The following is a 25251-nucleotide window of genomic DNA, read 5'->3' as shown; positions in this document are numbered from 1 at the left end:
TCAAATCAATTATAATTGTAAAAACACATTTTAAAAACTTATCTTGTAATGAGTTTTATAATATTCTATTAAAAGAAACTAGGTTACTCGATGAAATCGGTTCAGCACAAAAGTATACAAAAACATCAAAAGAAGATATTTACGTGCCATCGTCATCAAAATAATTTTTTTTTGTACTTTTGTGTATATATTATATATTATACTTATTAATATTTTATTTGTATTTAAAATCTATTATACAGCATACATTTAATTTGTTGTTTTTATATTAATATATTTAGTTAAAATTAGAATTTCCTTTTTTTTTTTTTTAGTTAAGTAACTAAAGTGTCCCGTATTTTTATTTTATTTTTATGGTCACCCTATTCTAATCCCAGGAATATGATTTCTGCGAAACGGGTCTCAAAGAATTAATGATATTTCACGTATAAATATGAAAACAGTAATACCGGTTTTATTTATAGACCATCGATTCTTGGTAAATTGCGCGATAAGCAATACTGCGAAACGCCAACAATTATACATAATAATATAATATAAATAATATTGCAGACTTGTGCAAATAATTTAATAGATAATTACTTTTTTTTTTTTCTATATTGAAATTTACTTAAAACAGTTGAAACAGTCTCAAATAATAAATAATAAGTTATACCAACACAATAATTTCAAAATATTATACAAACATATTACGTTTTAAAATTATTTAAAAAAAATAATTGTATTCTAATCATAAACGCATCCCATTACACCGGGATTTTACAACAAATTTATAATACATTACTATTAACAATACATTCCGTATTTTCCAGTTTTTTGCATCGTATAGTTGTTTTTTTTTTCATTGTAATAATAAATAAATAATCAAAATGCATTACGTTTGTGTACGTGTATGTACGTTGTTTAACAAAATTGAAGTAAAAAAACTGAAAGTTAGGAAATAAATAATAGGTTTGTTTCACACCCGTACTTTCAAGTCAATTACCTATAATATGTATAATACAAATTATTAATCGTGTATTATATATTTAAATATAATTACAATACGTCGAGTACGCAGACAGTTTCAACTAAATGTAATCAATTTTGAAAAAACAGGTATCGTAACATTTTTTCTATCAATTTCAATCCGAATCATACAAGTAATGAAAATGATACTTAGATATACCTATGAACAATATCAATAATGTTAATTTCAGGCCATTATCACACCATGTAAACGTATAATTGTTCTACATTAACGGTTTTTTATTTTAACTGATGTACAAAATTGCAATTGCATTCTGTATTAGTTGGATTCTCCGTGAAAGCTTTTTTTTATTATTATTCGTATTTATTTATTTATGTATTATTATGTTGTATACAGGCTATCATTATCGGTGTGCGGAAAGGCGGCACGCGGGCGTTGTTGGAGATGTTGTTCCTGCACAAGTCTGTGCAAAAGGCCAACGGCGAAGTGCACTTTTTCGACCGGGACGACAACTACGAACGTGGTCTGGACTGGTACAGAAGGCGGATGCCGTACTCGTTCCCCAACCAAATCACCATTGAAAAGAGCCCCAGCTATTTCGTGACACCGGAGGTAAAAAACGAAAAAAAAAAATTGATCAAAAATACTGATCGATGAGGCTGCGGTAAATTCAGGTTACATTGGTATATTACGTTACGATCCGTGAGATCTATACTGTCATATGACGGAGATTAAACAAGCGGTTAAGACGAACATGTTGTGGTCTTTAAATTTCCTAACACGCATATCCAAAAACGATAACTTTTTCACTCCTAAAGTACAAATACGCCCTTCTTGTCATACCCACCCGCCAGAAACACCACTAAATCCCATAAATATAATCGAAATTCTTAAGGATTTTATACCTATTTTTTTATTGTTCTGTACGCCCAAATATTGGATAACCTGCCGGAAAATGAGCCTTAGAGTTTGTGTAGGCGAATACATAATATTATTGTTGTTGTACTTGTAGGGCGAGACAATAAGTGGCGTGTTTGCGATAGGTATTAACTTGCGGAAGCAGGGACGTAAAAAAAGGGAGATTGCAGCACGCGATCTCAGAGTACACAGATTGTGCACGAGGATCCGATTATAATATAATACGTATATATACCTAGCTATGCGTTATCCAAATTTTAATTAATTTTTGCGATAAAACCGCAATCCCGCCGATACCTACCTATTTTTCTTCTTTTTTTTTGGATTTCCATCTTGATTGATTCATGATCCGTTACATCGTGCGTCGTACAAATGCGCATTTATTTCTATACATAAAAACAAAACAAACGTATGTGCGAGAGAAAATAAAGGTAGGTATGTGTTCAAAGTAGGTTTTTTTACTATATACGTGTTTTCCGACTGGTTACTTATCGAATTTTCATTCGATACTTTTTGCTACTATATATTACACATTAATAACGTTGTTTATATATATATATAAATATCTAATTTCAAAATTACATTATTCTATAACTCTTATTTATCATCAAATTATGTAGTTTAAAAAAGATATGTGTAATTGGAAACCAATCATTTCATTTCCAATTTCAATTTATAAATTCAAAAAATAAATATTTTACGAATAATAAATAAGTAAATGACAGTGACTGTTATTTATACATAATACATATATAAATATATTTATATTACATTTTATGATTCATAAAAAATGGAACAAAAATAATGACATTCAAATAATCATTCATAAAGTTAAATTGATAAAATATTTATTTAATATATTTCAAAGTCATAAATTGACAATATAAATAGAATACTAATTTAGCGAATGTAATTACCTACTAAAGGAAAAATATCATAACATAGTATGTTGATATTACCAACTTAATCTGTTAAATAAGTTTTCGTGTAAAATCATAATGTTTTTACTTTATAACTATTAATGTTATTACAACAAATAATATAATATAAGTAAAATATTCTTTCTATGTACCGCTAAAACTGAACAAAATCAATGCGAAATGTATTATTATTTGTTAACAAAGCCAATAAAAATACTCATAAACTCATACATAGTGAAAGTTATACAAAATATAATAATACTATACAAGCTATTCTTTTTTTTTTCATTGAAATTATCGTTTATAATTTTTTAAATTATTGACTATACTTTTGTATACGTCAACCATTCACAAGTAATATAAATTATATCATGACGGTTTTATTTTATATTTTACCTATCATTTCTTGATAAATGTATGCATTATTTTTTTCTTCGTGATAACCTCTTTTTACATAATATATTATTATTATTTTTCAATTTCATTCATATTCTTATTGAACACAGATATTTTTACATAAATTTCAGTTATACTAATAATTGTATTCCAATGCAGCATCCAAAGCAAAGTAAGCAATAATTCATTTTACAAAAAAAAAAAAAATATTTATTTAAGACATTAATATTGTTTGCGTTCAATTTGACGTTTTTTACAATATTTATAATATATTTTTACAATAAGCACACGATAAGCACATGACTATATAACACAAGTACAAAAATATGATTCGGACAATCGTCTTGTCTAATTATACTTTTTGAACGTTAAAATAATAAAAAAAAAGTTTTGATGCTTTGATCAAAATAATACAACATTTTAAACTATTTATATTTTTTTGCAGAAATCTTGACAGTTATATAATTTTTTTTCTATTAGAGTTAGTCGTTTTTTACACTGTTAAGATAGTTTGAGAAATTTGAAGCAAATCAACGCAAAATTGATAAGGTTACTTATTAAAAATGAAAAGTGCTATAATATGAAACTTCTTTTATAAAAATATATAATAAAAAAATAAAAACTGTTTTGTAATTCCAATACGTTTTTCGGCTTACTAAAAATCTAACTCAAATTTATTATTTATGAATAAACAAGTCAAAATTTCTTGGTATATATGTATTATATATATATTTACAACGTCCCATATGCTCACAATATAATTTTTTTCGATTATGTTATGTAAACAAAATCCTAACCTATACAGCTATAGTGAATTTGAAAAAGTGTAGGTACATAAAATCTTTATATTTTAGCAACTATGCATACAAAATGGTGTTTTACTTTGTTTGAAAATAATTCTATTGGTCTTATAGTTAATTATTATTTTTTTTAATTTAACTGAAGAAAAAATGCATTTAAATACAATCATACAGCTCTATTGTAATGTAAGTAAATTATGAATTCAACAATATATGTTTACATTTTTTTTCTCTTTACACGCAGTATAAAGTGTTATTTTTTAAATAGTTCTAAAATAATTACTACTTACTAGTTTATACGATAATAATAACAACAACTTACCTGTAATGGGAAATACGATTTAAATAAATATAATAGTTTACTCGTTTAAAAATTTGCGTTTATACACGCAATTTTATAAAATATTTTAATATTATATACTTTAGTTAAATGTTTAAACCATAAATCAGCGTGATGACGATGTAAGCAAAAAATAAAATGTTCGATATACTGACGAATAAATTTTTCATTTACATTTCTACAACAAAGACGTATGTAACCGATTACAAAAATATTGTTTCGGATTGACATGAAAAAACGACATAATTGTACTGAAAGTTTAATAGCAACAATTTTGACAAACATTTAATGGTTTATTCGTAAGATGACCTCACGTCACGTATGAGAAACAAATACAATATTTGAAAAAAAATCCAAAATATTCTCCACAACCAAATAACAGATTTAACATAGGCTTTTTTTTAACGTGTTTTTATAATTGTGTTATATTAATTATTATTAATTTATAATGCTTATTTATAGCTTTATAAAATATAGTCGAGTATAAAATAACACGTAATATGATATCTATTATAATCAAATCGCTTCTACTGTTTGTATTAAGTATATATAATACAAAAAAAATATTATAATATTGAAAACTCGTCGTTCAGAGTTTATGAATATTATTATATTCGTGTATATTATATTGAGTTTAAATTGATTGACATTAAAATTTACTCGTTAACACGTAACTATCCAGTGTGGTTGACTCAATTTTACCAACGTGAGTGATTATCGTTAACTTGTTTTTCATAATAAAATATAATATTATATAATAGTTTTATAAACTCTGAAATGGTCACACTGAAAAGCTTATAAACTGACTCCGGTCCCATCTACCGGGATCAAAGATTTATTTACTACATTACTTGAGTTGAATTTTAAATTATAAAATAGCAATCGGAGCAAAAAGGTTCGTGCAGCATTAAAAGGATTTTGAATTAAAAATAGAAGTAGAAACAACTGTCAAAAACGTATATGGAGTATTACGTTGGATTATTTTTTCGTTGCTGTACTCAAAAGGTATTATATATAAATAATATACAAATATGTCATTACGTTTTAGTCAGTATTCATCAATATTTTCGACTTAATTTAAGTTATTTAAAATGTTACTTCAAATAATATATTATGGTTAGGTATCAGGAAAACTCACGGAACATTAGTTATTTTTTGTTTGACATAAAATTATAGTACCAATATATTTTTGTCAACGCGATAAGTGCAACGTTTCTAAATAATAAATTAGATTAATTTTATAGTCTTAAGATATACAAGACTTAGTGTATAGTAGTGTGAGGAGATTGTTATCAAGTAGAAGACAAAAGAGAAAGAGACGTGTTAATTCATTAATTTGTTACTGGAGTCTTGCGTGGAAAAGTCGGCGTGTTATAATTTTAGAATGTGTCTGCATAGTAGAAAGGAGATTTTTAATTAGATACCGTGTACTATATATACCACTACCCTACAACCACCCCCCACTACCTATGAGAGAAATACACAGTAAACTTAATTAAAAATAGATGTTTTTAAGTGGATTGTCGATGGAAGGTGCTGAATAAAAAGTTTTGATTTATCGAAACCACTTTGAGGTCCTTTAATTTGTTTTTTTTTTTTTTGAAATGCCTGGAAATTTTATAAAAAGAAAAACATTTTGGAATTTACATAATGACATTTATTTTAACATAAAATAATTGAATACTTCTTTATAAGAAGTCGGCTAAAAATAAAAACTCCGTATTTGTATTTTTTTAAATGTTAAACGTTTAGTTTAATAAATATAAATTTATTATACAAAAATGAATAGATCTATTTTTTGCTCTAAATTGATTTTCTATTAATTTTATCTAACCAATTAGATTTAATGTTTTTTTTTTTTTTTTATGATAATAAATTAACTTAATTTAACTCAATGAACAACTTCTAAGGTTAATGTAATTCTCGAAACTTATAATATGTGTACCTTATTTTGGTATAAATATTGTAACCTTTTAAACAAAAATTTAATTAACTTCAATTTAGAAATAAATAATAATAATAATAAAAGAATAATAGATTCTAGTATATAATATTTATATCTCAGAATTCAACGTTGAATTGTGGTATTGAAATTCAATTACAAACTATTGGTCTTTGATCATTTTAAAAATGTCACGTTTAAAAAAATTAATTACAATTTTAAACTCAAACAAAAATTTAATACTTCTATTTTAACAATTTTCATTAAGTTAAACCTTAAACAATTAAAACATAGAACTATACTATTTCAATTAATCTCCGTGTTCAAGTACACATACATAAGAATTATAGCATACATTTCCTTTTGGAACTTCTTTATTGTATATAGTTTTATAAAGAAAAAATGCATATAATGTTTTTAATATTTTAATTAACCTAAGTAATTTTATTATAATAAAACGATATATTTTCTACGATTCTCATATTAAAGTTAAATTTATTTTAGAAAGTTCACAAGGAAATTCAAAGTACAAATTATTGGATATATTTTATGAATACCGTATTATTTACACTATAATGCATTTAAAGTTATTCCATCCATACTTATACTTGCAGAACTTAATAAGTTTAAGAAAAAAAACTTTAACAGTTTCTATGCATTGTGAGTACATTGGTACTTTTGATGAAATTCATAATTTACTATGTGATCAGTCTCGTCAAAGAAACACTATTACTATATTTTTATGAAGGATAACCATATGAAAACCTAAGGAAAAAGAATTAGAATATCATAATATTTTAATAAATTAATCTCTCCGTCTTGGGTTTCATTCATAACCTAAATGCATATGTATATATATGTATGAACCGTCAATCCAGGGGGATGGAAAGATCCTTACAACTTGAAATCATTTTCAAAATAATCATTTTAAGTCATATAATAGCTTTTGAATTTATATGACAAATTATTTAAAACAAAAATTAATAAATAAATATTAAGTATTCATAATATAGAGTAGAGGATCTGGCAAAATGTGTTACAGCCCCCTTGTGTATTATTGATATTTTAAATAATTTAAATGAATAATGTATACATTTTATAATTGTCGTAAACAATTTACCGGAATATGGTATTCTATACAACTAGTTTTTATCTAAACATTATATTTTTGAGCATTATAGTATTATTAATTACTAACCGTTGAATTATATTCAAATAAAATCATTTTTTTAAAGCAACACATTTATATCTCTGATTTAAGTACTACAATTATAATATTAAGGTACACACAAAAGTTATATCTATAACAATATATAAAATATTATTTGTTTTTTTTATTATATTATAATATCGTATTAAACTATTTTATAATATATATTTTTAAATATTCATAAGATTTCGTGTAAAAACAGTACTTCTAGTTAATATTTTACTCTATAGATTTGGATTTTCAATTATTCAACATACCTATACTTAAAATATTGTATCGTTATATTCCTATAGGCGTAATTTTAGTCAGATTTTGGGGAGGGCTTATTATTATTTTTAAACAAAGCGGACATTTTAATAAGCAAAAATAGTATTCATATTAAATACCCTCGCATCAGTAGTAATAAATATTACCTATTGTACTTTGAACAATGATACATAACATAAAATATGACAGTTAATATTGATCAAATATAATATTTCTAATGATGTAAAAATATGTATAACTTTTTAATTTATTGTTATTGAATACCATTAATAAAATAAAATGTTTTTATCTCTGGGATATGATGGCCACAGCTTACATTGTTTATATATCAATACAATTTCACAATAATAGTTTTTTTTTTCAATAATACAAAATGTCGTCCCAATATTACACGATTTACGTGTAGTACGCTTATCTAACAAGGTAATTTTTTTTTTTTTTTGTCGTTTTGGGAATTATTACACAAATGGGTTAAACCCCATCCGCACCGCTTTAATCACTAACAAATAGGCTATATTATAATGTAGTTTTAGATTCCATATTTAATTCACTGCTTGTGTATATTGCAAGTTTGAAATTATAATGAATTGATTGCGAATTGCGTTTAAAGTGATAACGGCGTAATGCCCGATGAATTCTCGTGACCTAGTTACGACTACGTCGTCTGACCCCGTGACTGTTGTAGAAGACTGTCATGCAGTTGTAATTGAATTTTTCATTTATTTTGGCTAGCCATAATTTTTTTGTCGTCTCCCGACGTTGTCTCCGCACTGTTGTACGATGTTATTATCGTTAATGTCCATACATTAACTCGGTCTTGTCATGACGTCACTTCTGATTCCAACACGCGTAATGCAGTTTATTCGGATCATTATTGTCTAGTAACGGCGCTATTAAATTTTAGTATGGCACGAATCTCCGCGCTGTATAAATGCTCGAAAACGTCGGACGTAGTGATTGTTTCGCGTTCGTGATGTTGTGGCAAAGCTCCCTGCATGCCGACGTTCGATTATTTATACGCCTCCGTGCGTAAAATTAGGTACCGAATGATTTCCGCTTGTGTTATTATGCGCTAATTATGTCCAGAAAGTGTGTCGACATCGCTGTGTAGTTAGGGTTGGCGATTAACACGTTTTATTTATCGTGTATTCACAATTGAATAAAATGTGCACTGTTCCTATGACGAATTCTTGTTCGCTTTATATATTTTTATTTTTTTAAATTCGTGATTTCTTATTGAACACTATTGCAATGCATTAAATTAGTTTTTTTTTTCAATAGGTTTTCTTCGAAGGGTTAAATATGAATTTATTTTTTGAATCAATAAATCCATTGGAGTAATATTTAAAATGACTTTATCGAAATACAAGAGCTCCTCCTGACCGAAATAGTGTACGCGTTCACCTTGTTTGTTATTGTCATTAAAACTATATACACAACAAAAACATAACTCTATATATGCGAACGTATTATATATTGAGTACTATCGATGTATAATATGCATATGAAACTGTATGCGAAAATTATACACAATTTACTTTTCAACATTATATTACTGAATAACGTTAATGCATGTTGACACTCCATTTACTTCAAAGAAATATTATGTAAACATAAAATATAATACATATTATGTACATAAATAATTGAAGTGGCGTAGGTTTATTTTAGTTATGTCCTGACCTAAATTTGCTATACAAATATTGTACAAATATTATATTTATAAGTTATATTGATGTATTTTTATTCTTTGATTATTGAAAAACTCTTTGTATTACATTGAATGTGATATAATGACATTATTTTATTTTATAGTACTTGCTTCGACACAACACATACTAAAATAGGAACCCTACAAATAATACTAGAATGTTCTTTACGCAAGAATGACACGCAAAATCACTAGCAATAATTATTACTGTTTTATTTACTTCCAAGGCCCATTTTGTCTTATGGCATCCAACTATGTGGCACAGTTAAAATTTTTTAACACCTAATCAGTCCAAGTATTCGAAACCAACGTCTATTGCATTACCTACGTTATAAATAACATTTTTTTAATCAAACTCAAAATATTCACTATCACTGAATTAGTAATAAGTTGCATTATATTATAAGAACTGCACTAACTAACTAACTATCCGTTACAATCCTCTTATTATATAAAATTTATCAGAAACTACTTCAGAGAATTAAAAAAAAAAAATGCTAAAAAGACAGTATTCCTGTGATATGCTATATTTAATAAAAATTTAGATTATGTTTACATAAATATTTAAATAAGATGTCTGATGTGTAAATTATTATTGATTTTACTTTAATTTATTATTTAATAAATCATTGGAATAACTATTATTTTAAATAGATTGTGAATCACCGGGAAATATTAGCATAATGAGTAGACGCTTCTTTAAAAATATTAAACATAAAATCATATATTTTTTTGTATTAAAATAATGAAGAGTATAGAAAAATAATAACTATTTGATGTATCTAATCTTATCTTGTTTATACTTTATGATTAAAATATTTACATTTTTCTCAATTTTTCAACAAAAATAATAAATTATGATCACTAACTTGAACATCTAAAAGAAATAAATTATTATACTACAACAAAATACTGTTTAATTTCTCGCAGTACACAACTGCCCCTAAATTGCCTATTCAATCTGCCGGGTCGCCAAAATTTCATACTTATAATATTACTTAACAATAATAGTATTAATTCATTTATCAATATTCATCACCACGTGCCGTCTTAATTACAATATTATTATATTAAAAAGTAATTTGAAATAAAATACCAAAAAAGCAGTCAGTTATAAACTAAGATTTTGATTCATACTTCAGATTGAAAGTATGAAATGTAATTGTGTTTATTCAATATTTATGTCCATTATTCATTCACTTTTGACAACATTTAACATTACTTTTTATTAGTAATTCGTATTCACTAGAAATTGCACATTTTCTGTCATAATTTAATAAACATTCAAATATTTAAAAAAAATTGTTTTTTATACTTAACACATAATAATTACATAATATGTATTATATAATTAAAAAATATTTTACCATAAAAACTTTTGATCAATAATTAAAATATTAGTTGATATCGTTCAAGGTTGATGCTTGCGCAAGTGGATAATTTATGAGTAACAGCAATGTATACATTTTACATATTATATTATTCACTATGTATTCTTCAAAAGCCCGAAGTAAACTTATGATGAGGATAAAGTAATTTATTTATTTATATAAATTACAAATTTGACTTTCGTGCATAACCAACATTTAAATTTCATGTTTTTATATATATTTTAAATGCGGATGCGGTGTACAATTTATTGGCTTAAGTTTTTTATGAACGTTCCCTTAGCTTTCTAATAATCTTATTCATTTTTTAAGTTTTTTTATTTATACAGCTTCAAATAAAATATAATGATATTTAGATTGTATCAATATTTTTATTTTTTACACGTGAAGAAAACGTAAGATATAATATTGTGCTTAATCAAGACAATGTTTTTGATATAAGTTTAAAATTATACGTAAAGTAAATTTCGATCGAGATAAAAATATTGAGAATTTATAATTTTACAGTTCTATTTGAGACTCGCGTATAATATTGGCCATTTCTATGTAAATTAAGGAAATGCACTGAAAGTTTCTTCTTATTCGCATAAAAACAATATTAATATCGTTTGAACTTTTTAAAAGAACCGTGCTCTTGATAAGCATTAGAAGTTATTATTATTATTTTCTTTGTATTTCGTAGTCTTGTAACTGTGCATTAATAAAATACAATTTCGTAATATAACGTTAGAAATGTATAGTAGTCGTATAAGTCAAACTGTTAAAATATTTAATGTGTACTTACCTGACTTATTATATTATACTGATAAAATACACAATTACGAAATAAATGAACTTCTTTGAAGTTTGCCGACGAATGATTACACTGAAATATAGTACATACATAATACATATAGGCGTTTATATTTAATTAACATATACGTGCGTTGTGGACGTTTGTATTATCGTATAGTTCGATCGCAATGTTTATTATTTGTCTACTCGTTCGAGTAATTAACTCATCTCAGCGCGTTTGTGGTACACGACTATAACACCAACGACGCGCAACGGTTAAGAAGAATTTTCACAGTTTGTTCAAATTATCTAGTCGACGATTCTATTCAACAATACGTATAATACTTCCGATCATTTTAATTTTAAATTAAGTATGCCATCTTATTATATTTAGTCGCGGAACGTGTTAACAGAGTTTCATAAATATTTTTCTACTGGTTACGGTATGAACTTTATTCGTTTACAATGATCACGACTGCACAATAATGGTTAACGCTGAGCAAAAAAATAACAGTAGTTACTTTCGTAAAAAAAAAATTATTGGCACGCCGCCCGTAGTGAAAAACAGTATATGTTGGACGTTGGTACGTGGTACCCATTACGAACGTGGGGAAAATTCGTTAAGATACCTAACCGCTTACGGTAGCAAATCTCGTTGGTAATCTCTTGGGATTTTCTTCGAAGGTTGTATATTATTAAATGGCATAATAATATAATATGCGCGATCCGTGGGAGTAAGTGTATGTTTTTTCTCAACTTATTTTAACGTTGCACGGGAAAAAGATAATTTTCACATGCGGATTCTTTCCTGACAAGTAACACTCAGCGGGTGGCGTTGTATTTGAATTAATAACGAAATGGTCGGTGGTTTTAACGATGTCGACTGTTCTTCACAAATAAAGACTAAACGTTGTCGAGACCAAGTGAACTATTGATTTTTCGAGGGAGACGTTTTTCGAAAATAAAGTATATAAACAATAAACAATAGAGCCATGTCGATTATACGCACTACATTAAATAGGTAAATATAAAGGACAATTGTTTCGATGTGAAATACTTTTTTTTTTTTGCAAACATTTTTGGATTTGAATAATATCACATAATTTATTCAACTAGGGTTTCTCTATTTTTTTTTTCTTATTATTATTAGCATACGTAAAACGTAAATTGTTAGAGCGTTTTATTCGTGTTATATTATGTATATCTCTGCCGGAAAAACATTGGAAGTGATCGACAGCTGTCGATATCTGTGTATCGATTAGAGGCAGTATTTATAATAATATTTTAGAAATGTAAATATTCAATTCATTTGGCTGAGATTACAGTGGTGGAGGTAGCGATGGTGGCGAATCACAACCAAATCCATTTTAAAGTATACATACAGTTTGACATATGTATATACTATATAGTATAAGACGATGACAGCCGCGCGTTTTGACCTACAATGCTGCAACGAGTTAGTTGCGGGAACTTAATTTCGATTTGTTTTCAGAGTACATCAATTATACATATATATGTATATTTTATTAGTATTATAATTGACAAATTGAGTGATGGCGATTCGTTTATAAAAACGATTGATGGACAATCACATTTTTTATATCACAGTTTGAAAACATTGGACGGATGTTCGTTGAGGTTATAAGAATTTCCTACTCGGCGCAGACTATATTGATACAGCTGCCAACAGACTTGGCCATTACCATTACCATTGGTTCATTTATTTTTTTTTTTTTTTTTGAAAAGCGGTGAGGTAGGAAATAGGAATTAATAAAAAATAATTATAATTTTATTATCAATATATTTTATTAATGTAAGATTAAGTTCTGAAAAGTATTCGTTTGAGTAGATTTTCTTTTATTTTCATTTTACCCGAAACGATTGATTTTTTGAGTTCAGATGACAGAAATACGAGTTTATACGTTGATGTCGACAGAGCACAAATGTCTATCGACCCAATTCTAGTTAAGCGGGTCCTGTTAAACACACGATCAGCTAAATTCTAATATTAAATCGCAACATAATAATACGTTGTTTAATAAATTAACAACCGTGTACGTCTTTGAATGATTGAAAAAATGATTGGCTATGACATACAAATATTTCTTCATTTAAATGTCAATTAAAATATCATATCGTGAATATTCTTAGTATTTTAATTTTAAAGTATCGAACAAAAATATATTTTTATCTAATATAGTAATATCAATATTGTTATAAGATTTATTAAAATATATATATATATACAAAACGAATAACAAGATTTTCCAAAAAATATTATTATTTAATATTATGAAAAATGTACTTCTACAATATTTTTTTACACAAAATGAGTGGATGTAGTTGAAATTTAATAATATTTCTCGCTGCAGTGTAGGTAGATATAGTATGATATATTATAATATAATGTAATAAATTATCGCACCCGTGGCTAACGGACCTCCGTAACTAAGCGAAGTAATTCTATTATTGTACTCGTGTTTATACAAGATGTATGAGGGTGGGGTAATTTTTTACTTTCAAAGGTGCCGAGCAAACTAAAATTAAATCGTTTGTAGGTATGTCGCTTGTTAAACGACAGATCCAAAACCTTAGTGGACAAGATAAAACGTCTGACGAATGAGCAGATAAACCGAATACACATAGTTTGTCAGCATAATATAGACTCGCGTGCATTAAACAAAACAATTAATTAGATTTCCGTGTACTTGTTGTTTATTTTAAAAACAATTTTATACTTTCCTCTTGCAAAATATCGGAAGCTCATCGAATTTTCAGAAAAGCAATTATATTTTAAAAACAGTCATTATATTATTACAACCATTTGAATGCGTTTATATAGGTACCCACGCAATGTTTACGCATTACGCTTGATGGGCACTCCCATTCGTGGCGGGCTAATAATAATCGAAAAACGATTCGCTACAATACAATACATAAAAATAATAATAATAAACTGCATGACGCGTGACTACTATAGGAGATGTCCCCGACAGCGGAGTTAAAACTTTTTTCGATTTAATAAAATTATAACATATTTTTATTATTATTATTGTTATTTTTAGGAGGAACCTTATACCATAACCTATGTTATGAAATAATATGTAATATGCGACCTGGATATATAAATATTATATAGATTGCATCGTTTTTTTCCCACGCTCGACTCACACAACATAAATTTATTATAAGCCGTGACGTACACGTTATACATACTGTTCGTTTGATACTATACATTTTATGCATTAGCTGTCGACTCAAAATATTTCAGAGCTGTCTATTAGTTCGAGGACTTCGACAATTTGTCTTTACTTGTATATCTACAAGAGTAAAAGAATATAATATGAAATTTAAAGTTAAAAATTACCTTATAAAGAAACGTTAGATACTCAATATTGACAAACATAATATTATGTTTAATTATACTTGTAACATATTATAATGTCTTATGTGGATTAAATCTGCAAATGAAATAAATAATTTAAAATAATAAAATAAAATATTTTCTGTTTTAATATATGATTAATTCAAAAAATATTGGTATGACTATTACATATTATTATTTATCGACGATTATAGTAAACTTATACAGTGTGCAATATTAATTTTTATTTATTATTATTCTTTAATTCTATGAACCATTATTACATATCAGCGTAAACTGTGTATTATAATTATCTTTATTAATTTTGTTTTTACAATAAATTTCAATTGCCTTAAATTGGTCCAAAATAAGCCAAATTTACGTAGTTTTTAATTCTTAAAAAATTAACAGTCACCCATGTGAGATATATCATATTTGGACGGCAGGGAAAGATTTTGGGCCCCAAGTTTAATTTTTTTTATGAAAAAAACCTTTACGGCTTTACGATCCAGTAAATTGTCTTGATCGAAGAGTCATTTTTTCACAATTTAGACTGCATTATTCTTACCTTCTTGTTCTCTGAGGATGAGCAAACGTTTAGTCATAATTATAAACTTAATATTGAATAATACTATCAACATTACTTGGACGATAATATCATATTTTGTTTTTGAAGTGATTACATGTGATAGCATTATCCCTATACACATCTGTCAACAAAAAAAAAAAACTCACAGTTACAAATTTAAGTGTTTCACCAAACTTTATTTGTGCTATACAATTTTTTCGTGATTCTTTAAACGGCACTTAGGCGTAAACTATAGACAGCGACTGATTATGATTAAATCGTTCGATTTAGTGATAGGTATTAAAAGTTAAAAAAAAATAAACCATTATTATTCCTATATTTCTACGTACCTTATCGATAGTTCGATATAGCGTCGTTATTAAATATTCACTCCTCGTATAACACAATAGCATCTACTTGACTTCTAATAATGCTTTGATATACTTCATTTTTGGGTGTATTTCGTGTCTCGTTTCTATTAATAATGGTCGCCTGAGACCGAACTGTTTAACACTGTTTGATATAGCTATAATAATAATATATAAGCACAGTCAACGTTTATTGTGGCACGCGAGGGTTTGAAAATATTCATGACTTATGAAAAAGCACTGCAGTAATAATTAGTGGAGGTACTCGTCGTTTGATTCACTCTTGGAGATAACGCCGACAGTCAATATTAACTATGACGTATTCACAAGTCGTTTGCATTCGCCTCGATCGAGGGTGAAATATTTCGCCACATGTACCGCAGGGCCATTACAGACAGTGTACAAAATATTACAACCCATATCCGTAAATTTTGCGGTTGTTATTATAATACAATGATATAACATTTCACATCCAATATTATATTAATCTGAGGTTGTTTTTTAAGCATCCGCGTCTCTGATGTAATATCATATTATAATGTGCTTATCATATCTCGTTGTTATCAATAACAGTTTCATTCACGCGGCCGTTCAATACTTAAGTGGATATGCATACAGGGTGTCCCACGAGGATTTGTATTAATTTAAAGTGGTTGGCTAATAGAGTGTTTGCATATTGTTACCCGTATCACATCAAAATCGTAAATCTTCGTGAGACGTGAGCCGTATATTATACGCATACACAATATTATTATTATTTTGACTAAAATGTATAACTACAAACAAACAATGAAAAGCTGATACTACAAAACGCAATACATTATATTATATTATATTATTATTATTATTATGATACACGCCTTTTCCATACTATTGCGTTGTTAATTAAACGAAGACTCGCTGAAATTTATCTTAGTGGAATTATTTTCATTGTTTAAATTTTCGTATAAACTTATCGAAAAAATCACAAAATGCATTTCACGCCAACGTTGTAACACGATATCATTGATATTGGCATTGTAGTACATACGTGATACGTTTAGTGAATCCTTTCAGGAAGGTAATGTATTCTATAAGATATACATGAATATGTATAATATTGTATATCCTCTGCCTGATTGTTAGCTAGAAACTACTTTTAACACCTCAAGTGGTAATCTCTGAAACACTCACTTATTATACTTTGAAAGTCTCAAAATTCAGCAAAGCCCTCATTGTTATAATATAACTAAACAACAGAATATTCAATGTTTTAAATTTGAATTTTTCAAGTACGTTTCTGTGTTAAAATAAACTAAAAATACAAAATATAAATAAACTATAATAAGAGGTTTTTATTCTTACATGAATTACCTTCTTCAAACGAATATTTTTTTGTATGTTTGAAAAAGTTCGTAACTGGATTTAAAATTAAAATATAAAAAAAAAACTTTATTGAGTCCTAGATAATATTCTTATGTTACACGTGTGAGTATCACAACAACTTAAATTTACTACGTTTAAAAATATAAAAATGTAAATTGATTGTTTTGGTGGCTAAAGTAGATTATTGAAAAAAAAATCTAGTTTTTTAAACCAAGATAATTTAATATTTTTCTCCGTCACAATACTTTATGAGATCCGTATTTTTCATATCATACCTATACTTGTATTGTATCATTGACTGAACAATATTTTACATAAATATTACACAATGCATTTGTATTTTATAAATTATATATTAATAATTTTACTATATATATATCGAAAATAATAAAATGAACCATGAAAAACATAATATGGCGCCTGCTTGTTTGATAAAACGAAAAAAAGCGACTGTTTACTAAGCGAGTCACTTAATAGCGAAACTACAGTAATAATAAACATTTAATAACAACAAAAACAACAACTGAACTGCTAAACTATATTTACTTATAAGTAATATTGTATGAAGTGATCCATTTTACACAAAATCATAATATATTATTGTGTTATTTTGTTTTAAAAAAAAAGAATGGTTTTTAATTTTTATAGACATAATTTGAAATATGTATTATACTTATAACTATACTTTTTTACATCATAATTTTAATTTACCTACAATTTTTGGACCAAGTAACTAATTTTAAAATTAAAATCTATTCTCTAGAGCACTTTATAGAGATACTTGGTTCAATTGTATATTAGGTAGAGAGCATGTGAACAATCTAACTGATATAATGAAATAAAATAATTAATTTGATATATTTTATTTTAACAAATAGTTTTTTTTTTTTTTAATGTGAGAAAATGAAGGATGTTAAATATTTTGCTTAAAAGTATAAAAAAGTAGTGACTAAAAAATTTAAAATAGTTATTTAAATATTAAAAAATTAATAAAATCGTAAAAAAATACCTTTCTTCCAAAAACTAATTATTTTTATAAGTTTAATACATCCAGTGGATCGTGTATAAATACTTCCTACTTCTAATACAATATTATATCTTTCATATTATATTATTATAATATATACGAACGATGTTACTTTATATATCTCGTTCGCAGGTACCGGAACGCATCAAGGCGATGAATTCGAGCATTAAACTGCTGCTCATCCTCAGGGATCCTGTGATCAGAGCCATATCAGATTACACGCAGTTGCACAGCAACCCCTTGGCGAACCGTAGCAGTCGATCGTTCGAGCAGCTGGTGGTGAAGCCGGATGGCACGGTTAACACCAACTACCGGCCGGTGGCCGTGTCCACTTACCATAACCACGTTTACCGGTGGCTGGACGTGTTCCCCAGGGACCAGTTGTTCGTGGTCAACGGTGACCGGCTCATCACCAACCCCGTGTCCGAGTTGAATCGCATCGAGACGTTCCTGGGCCTTGAGCATAGAATAAGCGCCGAAAACTTCTACTTCAACCGTACCAAAGGATTCTACTGTCTGCGGTACGGGCCTGTAGACAAGTGCCTGAAGGAGACCAAGGGCCGGAAACACCCAGAAATCCAGCCGGCGGTCGTGGCAAAGCTCCGCGAACACTTCGGTCAGCACAATCAGAAGCTGTATGACGTATTGGGACAGGACTTTGGGTGGCCGGAAAAGTAACGAATGATTTTAGTGGTGTTTTGGGGAAAGGGACGAATGTGGATGTCACGATGACACCGTTTTTATTAATTTTTTTTTTAATGTTTTTCGTTATTTTGGAGTTTTGTATACAGGGATACTATATAATATAATATATATTTATACATATATTTATAACATTATAAATATTACTATAACGTCACAACATAATGATATGTACTGACCGCGGCTATATTGTGTGCCGAGCGCTTCGCTTTATGTACTAGACTTAAAGTGTGCGCTCGATTTGTTCTTTTTATCACATGAAACGAAACGTTTGAACACTGCCATGCTCATACTACCTGCACAGTGCATATTATATTATAATATATGCATATAAAATATATATTATATTGAGAGCAAGAAATAGCGAACGACAGGAATGGTAGGAGTACGCCGTGCGAGCTTAAATCGTTTTCCTTCAAAACCACGCCATATATTTATTTTGTGAAATGGTTATATTTCAGAAAAGAAAGTATTTCGATATCACGATGATAATATTATTATTGTAGCGTTTGAGGTGACCTACGAACCGGTTGGTTTCGGAAATGCTCGTAATAAACCACATAACCTAATCTGAAGTATAATAGGACCTTATAATAGAACCACCATAACACGGAATTTAAAATAAAATTAATCACATTAGGATTTTTCCGTTTATAATACAAACAGAATACTATTCAAGTATATTGAATTGATCAAAATAATATGAATAATATGATACTAAAAAAACGATAATTTTTTTTTTCATTTTAAGCGCATGTGGTTTTTACTTTTTACGTGCAATGCTATTCATTCCACCACAACGCGACTACAATAAATTATGGCAATAATAATAAAAATTAAAATGTAAAGTATGTTATGCATTTTTTTTCCATAACATTCAAAAAATATATTATATGGTGCTCGATCGACATCGTACCTTTTCGACATTGCTATCTGCAATATTTCTTCGTCGTCTTTCGTTTGAATCTGCTATGAGTCTTCGTTTCTTTACTAATAACATGAGTCACGGATATGAATGATTTCACCGAAGTCAATAATAAACATTGAACATATCAAAATAGATTTTTTTTACACTCTCGATGGTTTTTGCAGCATTACATAAAATCGACCGACATATCAAATTATATTGTGTACATTTAATAATAACATAGTATTCTCTCATACACCCACGCATAAGATTAGTTTGTTATTTTGTTATTTATTTATTTTTTTGTTTCTTTTTAAAATAATTTTCAATCTTAATGTTATGAAATGTTTTTAACATTATTTATTTCATTTTTCATGACCGATTTACGATTAACTATCAACTAAATTCCCGTCTATTGTACACTACTGTATACTTTTCCCATAAACATAATTATACAGGTGTTAGCCAATAAGCCATAAATTTAACATATTACCTATATTATGTTTCTCTATTATTGCCGTTTGTTTGAACGTTGTTTAAATATTATAAATTATAATTGTAGTGAAGACACAACTGCTTCAATAACGATCTTCAGATTATTCCATCATACGTTTCAGACGTGCAATATTCATAGATTATTTAACATAATTATATAGTTTCGTTAATAGACTGTCAAAGTCGTTATATTATGGCCAAAAGAAAAATTACCATCCCCAGTCGCGATATTACCATAGAAAAAAGCGTTTGTTCAGTTGATCGTAGTCGGTGTGAAAAAAAAATAATAAAAACCACTTACGTACCTAAAAGCGTTTTAAATAGTACAAATGTATGAAGAACAAATATAATATATCAATACATGTTCCACATATTCTCCTCTGGTTACCAATAGGTATATAATTTTCAAAGTTAAATCTACTTAATATTATAGATGAGAGGTACCAAGCATAATAATATTATCATAGTGCATTATTATTACTTACCTACTACTTTTACATATTTAAAACTTTCAATGAGCAATAATGACTTTCTTTTCAAAATGGTTGATTAATTATTTACTTACATATTGTTATAAATAGGAAAATTATTACGTTATGTTATAGTATATATTTATATATGTATTTATATGTTCGTTACGATTATTATTATTATTATAATTATTGTTCTTTAAAAAAAACAAAAAAAAAAAACAATGATCATATCAATTATAGACTTTTTTCGTGTATATCTAATAAGTCGTTTGTAATATTATATTTTAAGTAACTTAAAACATATCAATGTTTGGAACGTAGCATAATTATTATTATTATATTATGATTAAGAGAAATTTTAAATTGTATTTGTATTATCGCCGTATAAAAAATAAGGGGACAAAAGTCGTAAGGAACTGTGTGTCATTTTTTCGATGTCGTTTACAGTTATATAAATACGTCGACCGTCTTTATTATTATTTTATATATCAATACAACTTTACTAATATTAAAAAATAAATGTAAATGATTTTTCTAGATTTACTACCAACGCGATTGCGTCTTAAGCTTCATCGCTGTCACACAGAAATCCTAGCGACACGTGGTCTTATCTCATATTTGTATGTTTCGTAATCCGTGAAGGTTAGGTACAACGTATACATATCATATCACATTTAATATTATATTGTAACATATACATATCATATAATATACCAATACCGTGAAAACTATTTGGATTGAAAAAAACAATGTTTACCAAACGAATACATATCATTTTTATTAAGTAGCGTTTAATATTATATAACTTATGATTGTATTTGTATTTGATGTACTTTTTTTACCGTTATCGTATAATAATTTATTGTTAAGTCGATCATTGTATAGGTATTTTTTTTTTTTAGAATTGCAATGTACATTTGCGGTACCACAGGTGACTCGGAGAGCAATATTATGCATATCAATATTATTATTTATTATTATATTGTGACAACTGGACAACTGAATATACTGATCCCGAGAAATAACTATACCGCTCATAATAATATTTTACAATTCAATCAATGAAATTTACAAAAAAAAAAAATAAGTAAATAAATGAAGGTAAATCGTATAAATATAAACACTTTAAATTATAAATATGTATAGACTACAATATGACTATATCATAATCATATAGTGCCTGTTAATAAATCGAATTTTGAATATTTATTTTAGTCTGAATCATATAACTCTCTGTGACTACGCGAAATCGTATATGTAAAAACCAAAAATAGTATACCTATATAATTTAAATGCCAAATGACCAAACGATAAGTTTTCTCAAATTGAAAAATTGGAATCAATGCAGATATTTTAAATGTATTGAAAAAATTCAAGATAAAAACGTCCAAAATTACAAATACCTACTACAGGATGAATCTCCAAACAACTATGTACCATGCAGCAGTGAGTAATACTGACCCGCTGATTATAGCGAATAATCAAAAAATAAACTATTCGTTTTATTTTTCTGATAAATTATGATACTGATATTACAGTTATATTTTTTAATTTAGGGAAAAAATACATTATACTAAATTTAAATAGTATTCGTCAGACTTTTCTAGACAATTGTACAAGTATAATAATTTAACAATCGAATAATATACAAAATTTAAAATCCGACCTCCCCCCCGGAACTTCAGCAACCGGTTGTCCAGTCGTCGTTAAAATGATGATGATATTATTATTATATCGTAACGAAACCCAAAAGCAAACCATTTTGCCACCGCTTCTAGTCCATCGCGGCGACACTTTAGTCTCGCGAGTGATCGTTAGCCTCCGCGGTCAGCTTTCGTACCGCGATCATAATATTATAGGCGCATCTCGAGTGTTTATATTATAATATATAGTAGCACGTTTACGATTTTTAGACTGTATACATATCAATATTATAATATTATTTACATAATTTTATATTATCATCGCGTGAACAATACGATTTGTTCCAACTGTAGCACAATATTGTTATTGTATTATTATTTTTTTCGTACAAAATCGTTTTCTAGTCATATTGTATAATAATATTATTATTAAGTGTTGCTGTTTGTTTGTTTGTTTTTTTTTTTTTTTTTACTCTATCTCTCTCTCTCTCTCTCTCTCTTTCTCTCTCTTCTACGTACCTACATATTATTATTAATATAATGATGACAATATAATTAATATTATACACGTGACTATATGTATCGCACGTTTTAAAATGATATTCGTCTCCGGACGTTTGTCTGCGCCACGGCAATAAGCATAATACAAACAGTACTTATTGTCGCATTCTTACGTAACGCGTGTAATATATAATTAAGATTGTCGTTGTATCGTTGTTATTATTTTATACGACGACGTCGGCCGTCGGTCGGCGGGCGCACTGTGCTGATCCCTCGCCGGATGAAATCGACGGATTTCGAACGTCTCCGGACGGTAGCCGATTGTCGCGTGTCCTGCCGCCGCCGGTCGACTGCAGTCATTATATTATTATTATTATAAGATAGTATAATATTATTATTATTATTATTATTATTATTATATAATAAATCGTTCCGGTCCCGAGCACTTTTTGGCCGGGTCGGACACCGTTTTAAAAAATAGATTTTTTGAATTTTCTTATAGCGTCATCACTACGATACTGTTATTTTTGTTAACGATTTGTTTAAAATATAAAACGTATAGATGCGTGCCTCGTGCGTTTGTGTGTTGGGCGCACGACACGCGATTACAAAAATCAAAAATACCTGTGTACGTGTATCGTCCTTTTTTTATATATACTCTCGTACCTATATATTATGTAGTATGTACATTTAAAACGTGGATAATTGATTTTTTTTTCCATTTCTCCGACACCAAAACAACTCGATTCACGTGTGGTTTTTTGTAAATTACTGTCGATAATCGTTCAAAGAATCGAGGCGTGTACAGTAAAAAATGTTAATAATATACGACCAACTAAACACGTGCCCTCTGTAAATTGAAGGATAGAATCCGTGGCGCCATCTGTTAGATATGTCGAAATCAATTTTTTTTTTATAAAAACACAATTTCACCGCCCGGTCGGAGTCGGGTATTTGTTTCATTGCGAGTATAATGATATAATGTGCAAAAAGTATACAATATGTATTTACATTTTTTTTAAGTTTTTTTTTTTTATTACACAAAAGAAAGTATAGTTTTTTTCTAGAAAAAAATAAATAAGTGAAAAAAAAAAACATAAAAGTAGGAACATAAATTTGACAAATATTATTTTACAATATTTCGCTTAACGTATTTAAAATACTTTTTTCATTACAATAATTCTATAGCATATAGTTATATAATATGAATCCTTCTTACCTATATAATAATATAATATATAATGATTTTAATAACTACCTATCTATAATAATAAATTACAGTATTCTAGATTGATTTTGTGTGTTTTTCGAAAAAAAAAATACAATTATAAAACAATTTGATATTTTAAGCGCTCTACTTAAACATTTTTTTAACAATATTACTAAGTATAATAAATAATAATTAATAACATATTATATATATAATATATACGACGACCATGATGTATTAAAGAACGTTGTTCTCTCTGTCACTATATAAGGCATGCTAAATAGCTTACGTAGCAAAGCCGCTTACGATTACGCGCAGCTACTATAATATTATAATATAGTAATATATTATTATTACGAATGTAGAGAAAAAAAATCGTCAAGATTCGCGTTTATACGAAAACACATTACAAATAAATTATCATAGGCCAATATCGAAATACGCCCACCATAACATTACTCTGTAATCTGTTTTATGGTATACTTATATTATTAAACCGCGGTATGTATATTAATATATTACAATGTAAACGCCGGCGTTTAGGTTTTAAGGCATCAGCCGACATTAGTCGCGATCTTACAATCGAACTGATTAAATGTAAAAAATAAATAAAACCATTGATATTATAATATGGTATAGAATAAGTTTATATAATATTATTAGGCGACGACCACCCGTCAAATGGTAGAGTCGCCGGGTCGGAGTTTGTTGTAGCCACTTAAAAATTAAGTTAATTGTTACTAAATTATTATTACCTACAATTTTTTTTTTATAATTTTATATAATAAATTTGCATAAGAACAAAATTCGGCTGTTCAAGTAAAATACTGTTTAGTCGGTCGACGGTAACGTGGAAACGGTGTCTTGTCACGATCTGAAACAAAGTCAAAAAATATTTCAAACATTTTGCAAGATTATAATATAGGTAGGTAATAATATTTTGATTGTTTTTTGTACTTTTATATATTTTTATAAAATCAAAACTGTTCCCA

General features: G+C 27.7%; 3 protein-coding genes across 3 annotated transcripts in view; 1 reads left to right on the top strand and 2 right to left on the bottom strand.

Moving 5' to 3' along the window:
* Positions 1-2855, bottom strand: part of LOC114123846 (adenylate cyclase type 2) — a 237478-nt gene extending 234623 nt beyond the window's left edge. Inside the window, exon 1 of the mRNA XM_050204703.1 lies at positions 2852-2855. The gene's annotated coding sequence lies outside the window, so the exon portion shown is untranslated. The remainder of the gene's footprint in view (positions 1-2851) is intronic.
* The window catches only part of LOC114123845 (heparan sulfate glucosamine 3-O-sulfotransferase 5-like), a 39772-nt gene extending 16243 nt beyond the window's left edge, over positions 1-23529 (top strand). Inside the window, exons 3-4 of the mRNA XM_050204717.1 lie at positions 1367-1582; positions 18461-23529. Coding sequence (XP_050060674.1) covers positions 1367-1582; positions 18461-19006 — 762 coding nt within the window. The 3' untranslated portion in view covers positions 19007-23529. The remainder of the gene's footprint in view (positions 1-1366; positions 1583-18460) is intronic.
* Positions 22991-25251, bottom strand: part of LOC114123841 (BMP-binding endothelial regulator protein) — a 67320-nt gene continuing 65059 nt past the window's right edge. The window contains exon 13 of the mRNA XM_050204713.1: positions 22991-25133. The gene's annotated coding sequence lies outside the window, so the exon portion shown is untranslated. The remainder of the gene's footprint in view (positions 25134-25251) is intronic.

Source organism: Aphis gossypii, chromosome 3 (assembly GCF_020184175.1).
Source record: "Aphis gossypii isolate Hap1 chromosome 3, ASM2018417v2, whole genome shotgun sequence".
Lineage (NCBI taxonomy): Eukaryota > Metazoa > Arthropoda > Insecta > Hemiptera > Aphididae > Aphis > Aphis gossypii.
This window is presented reverse-complemented; position numbering and strand designations above follow the sequence as displayed.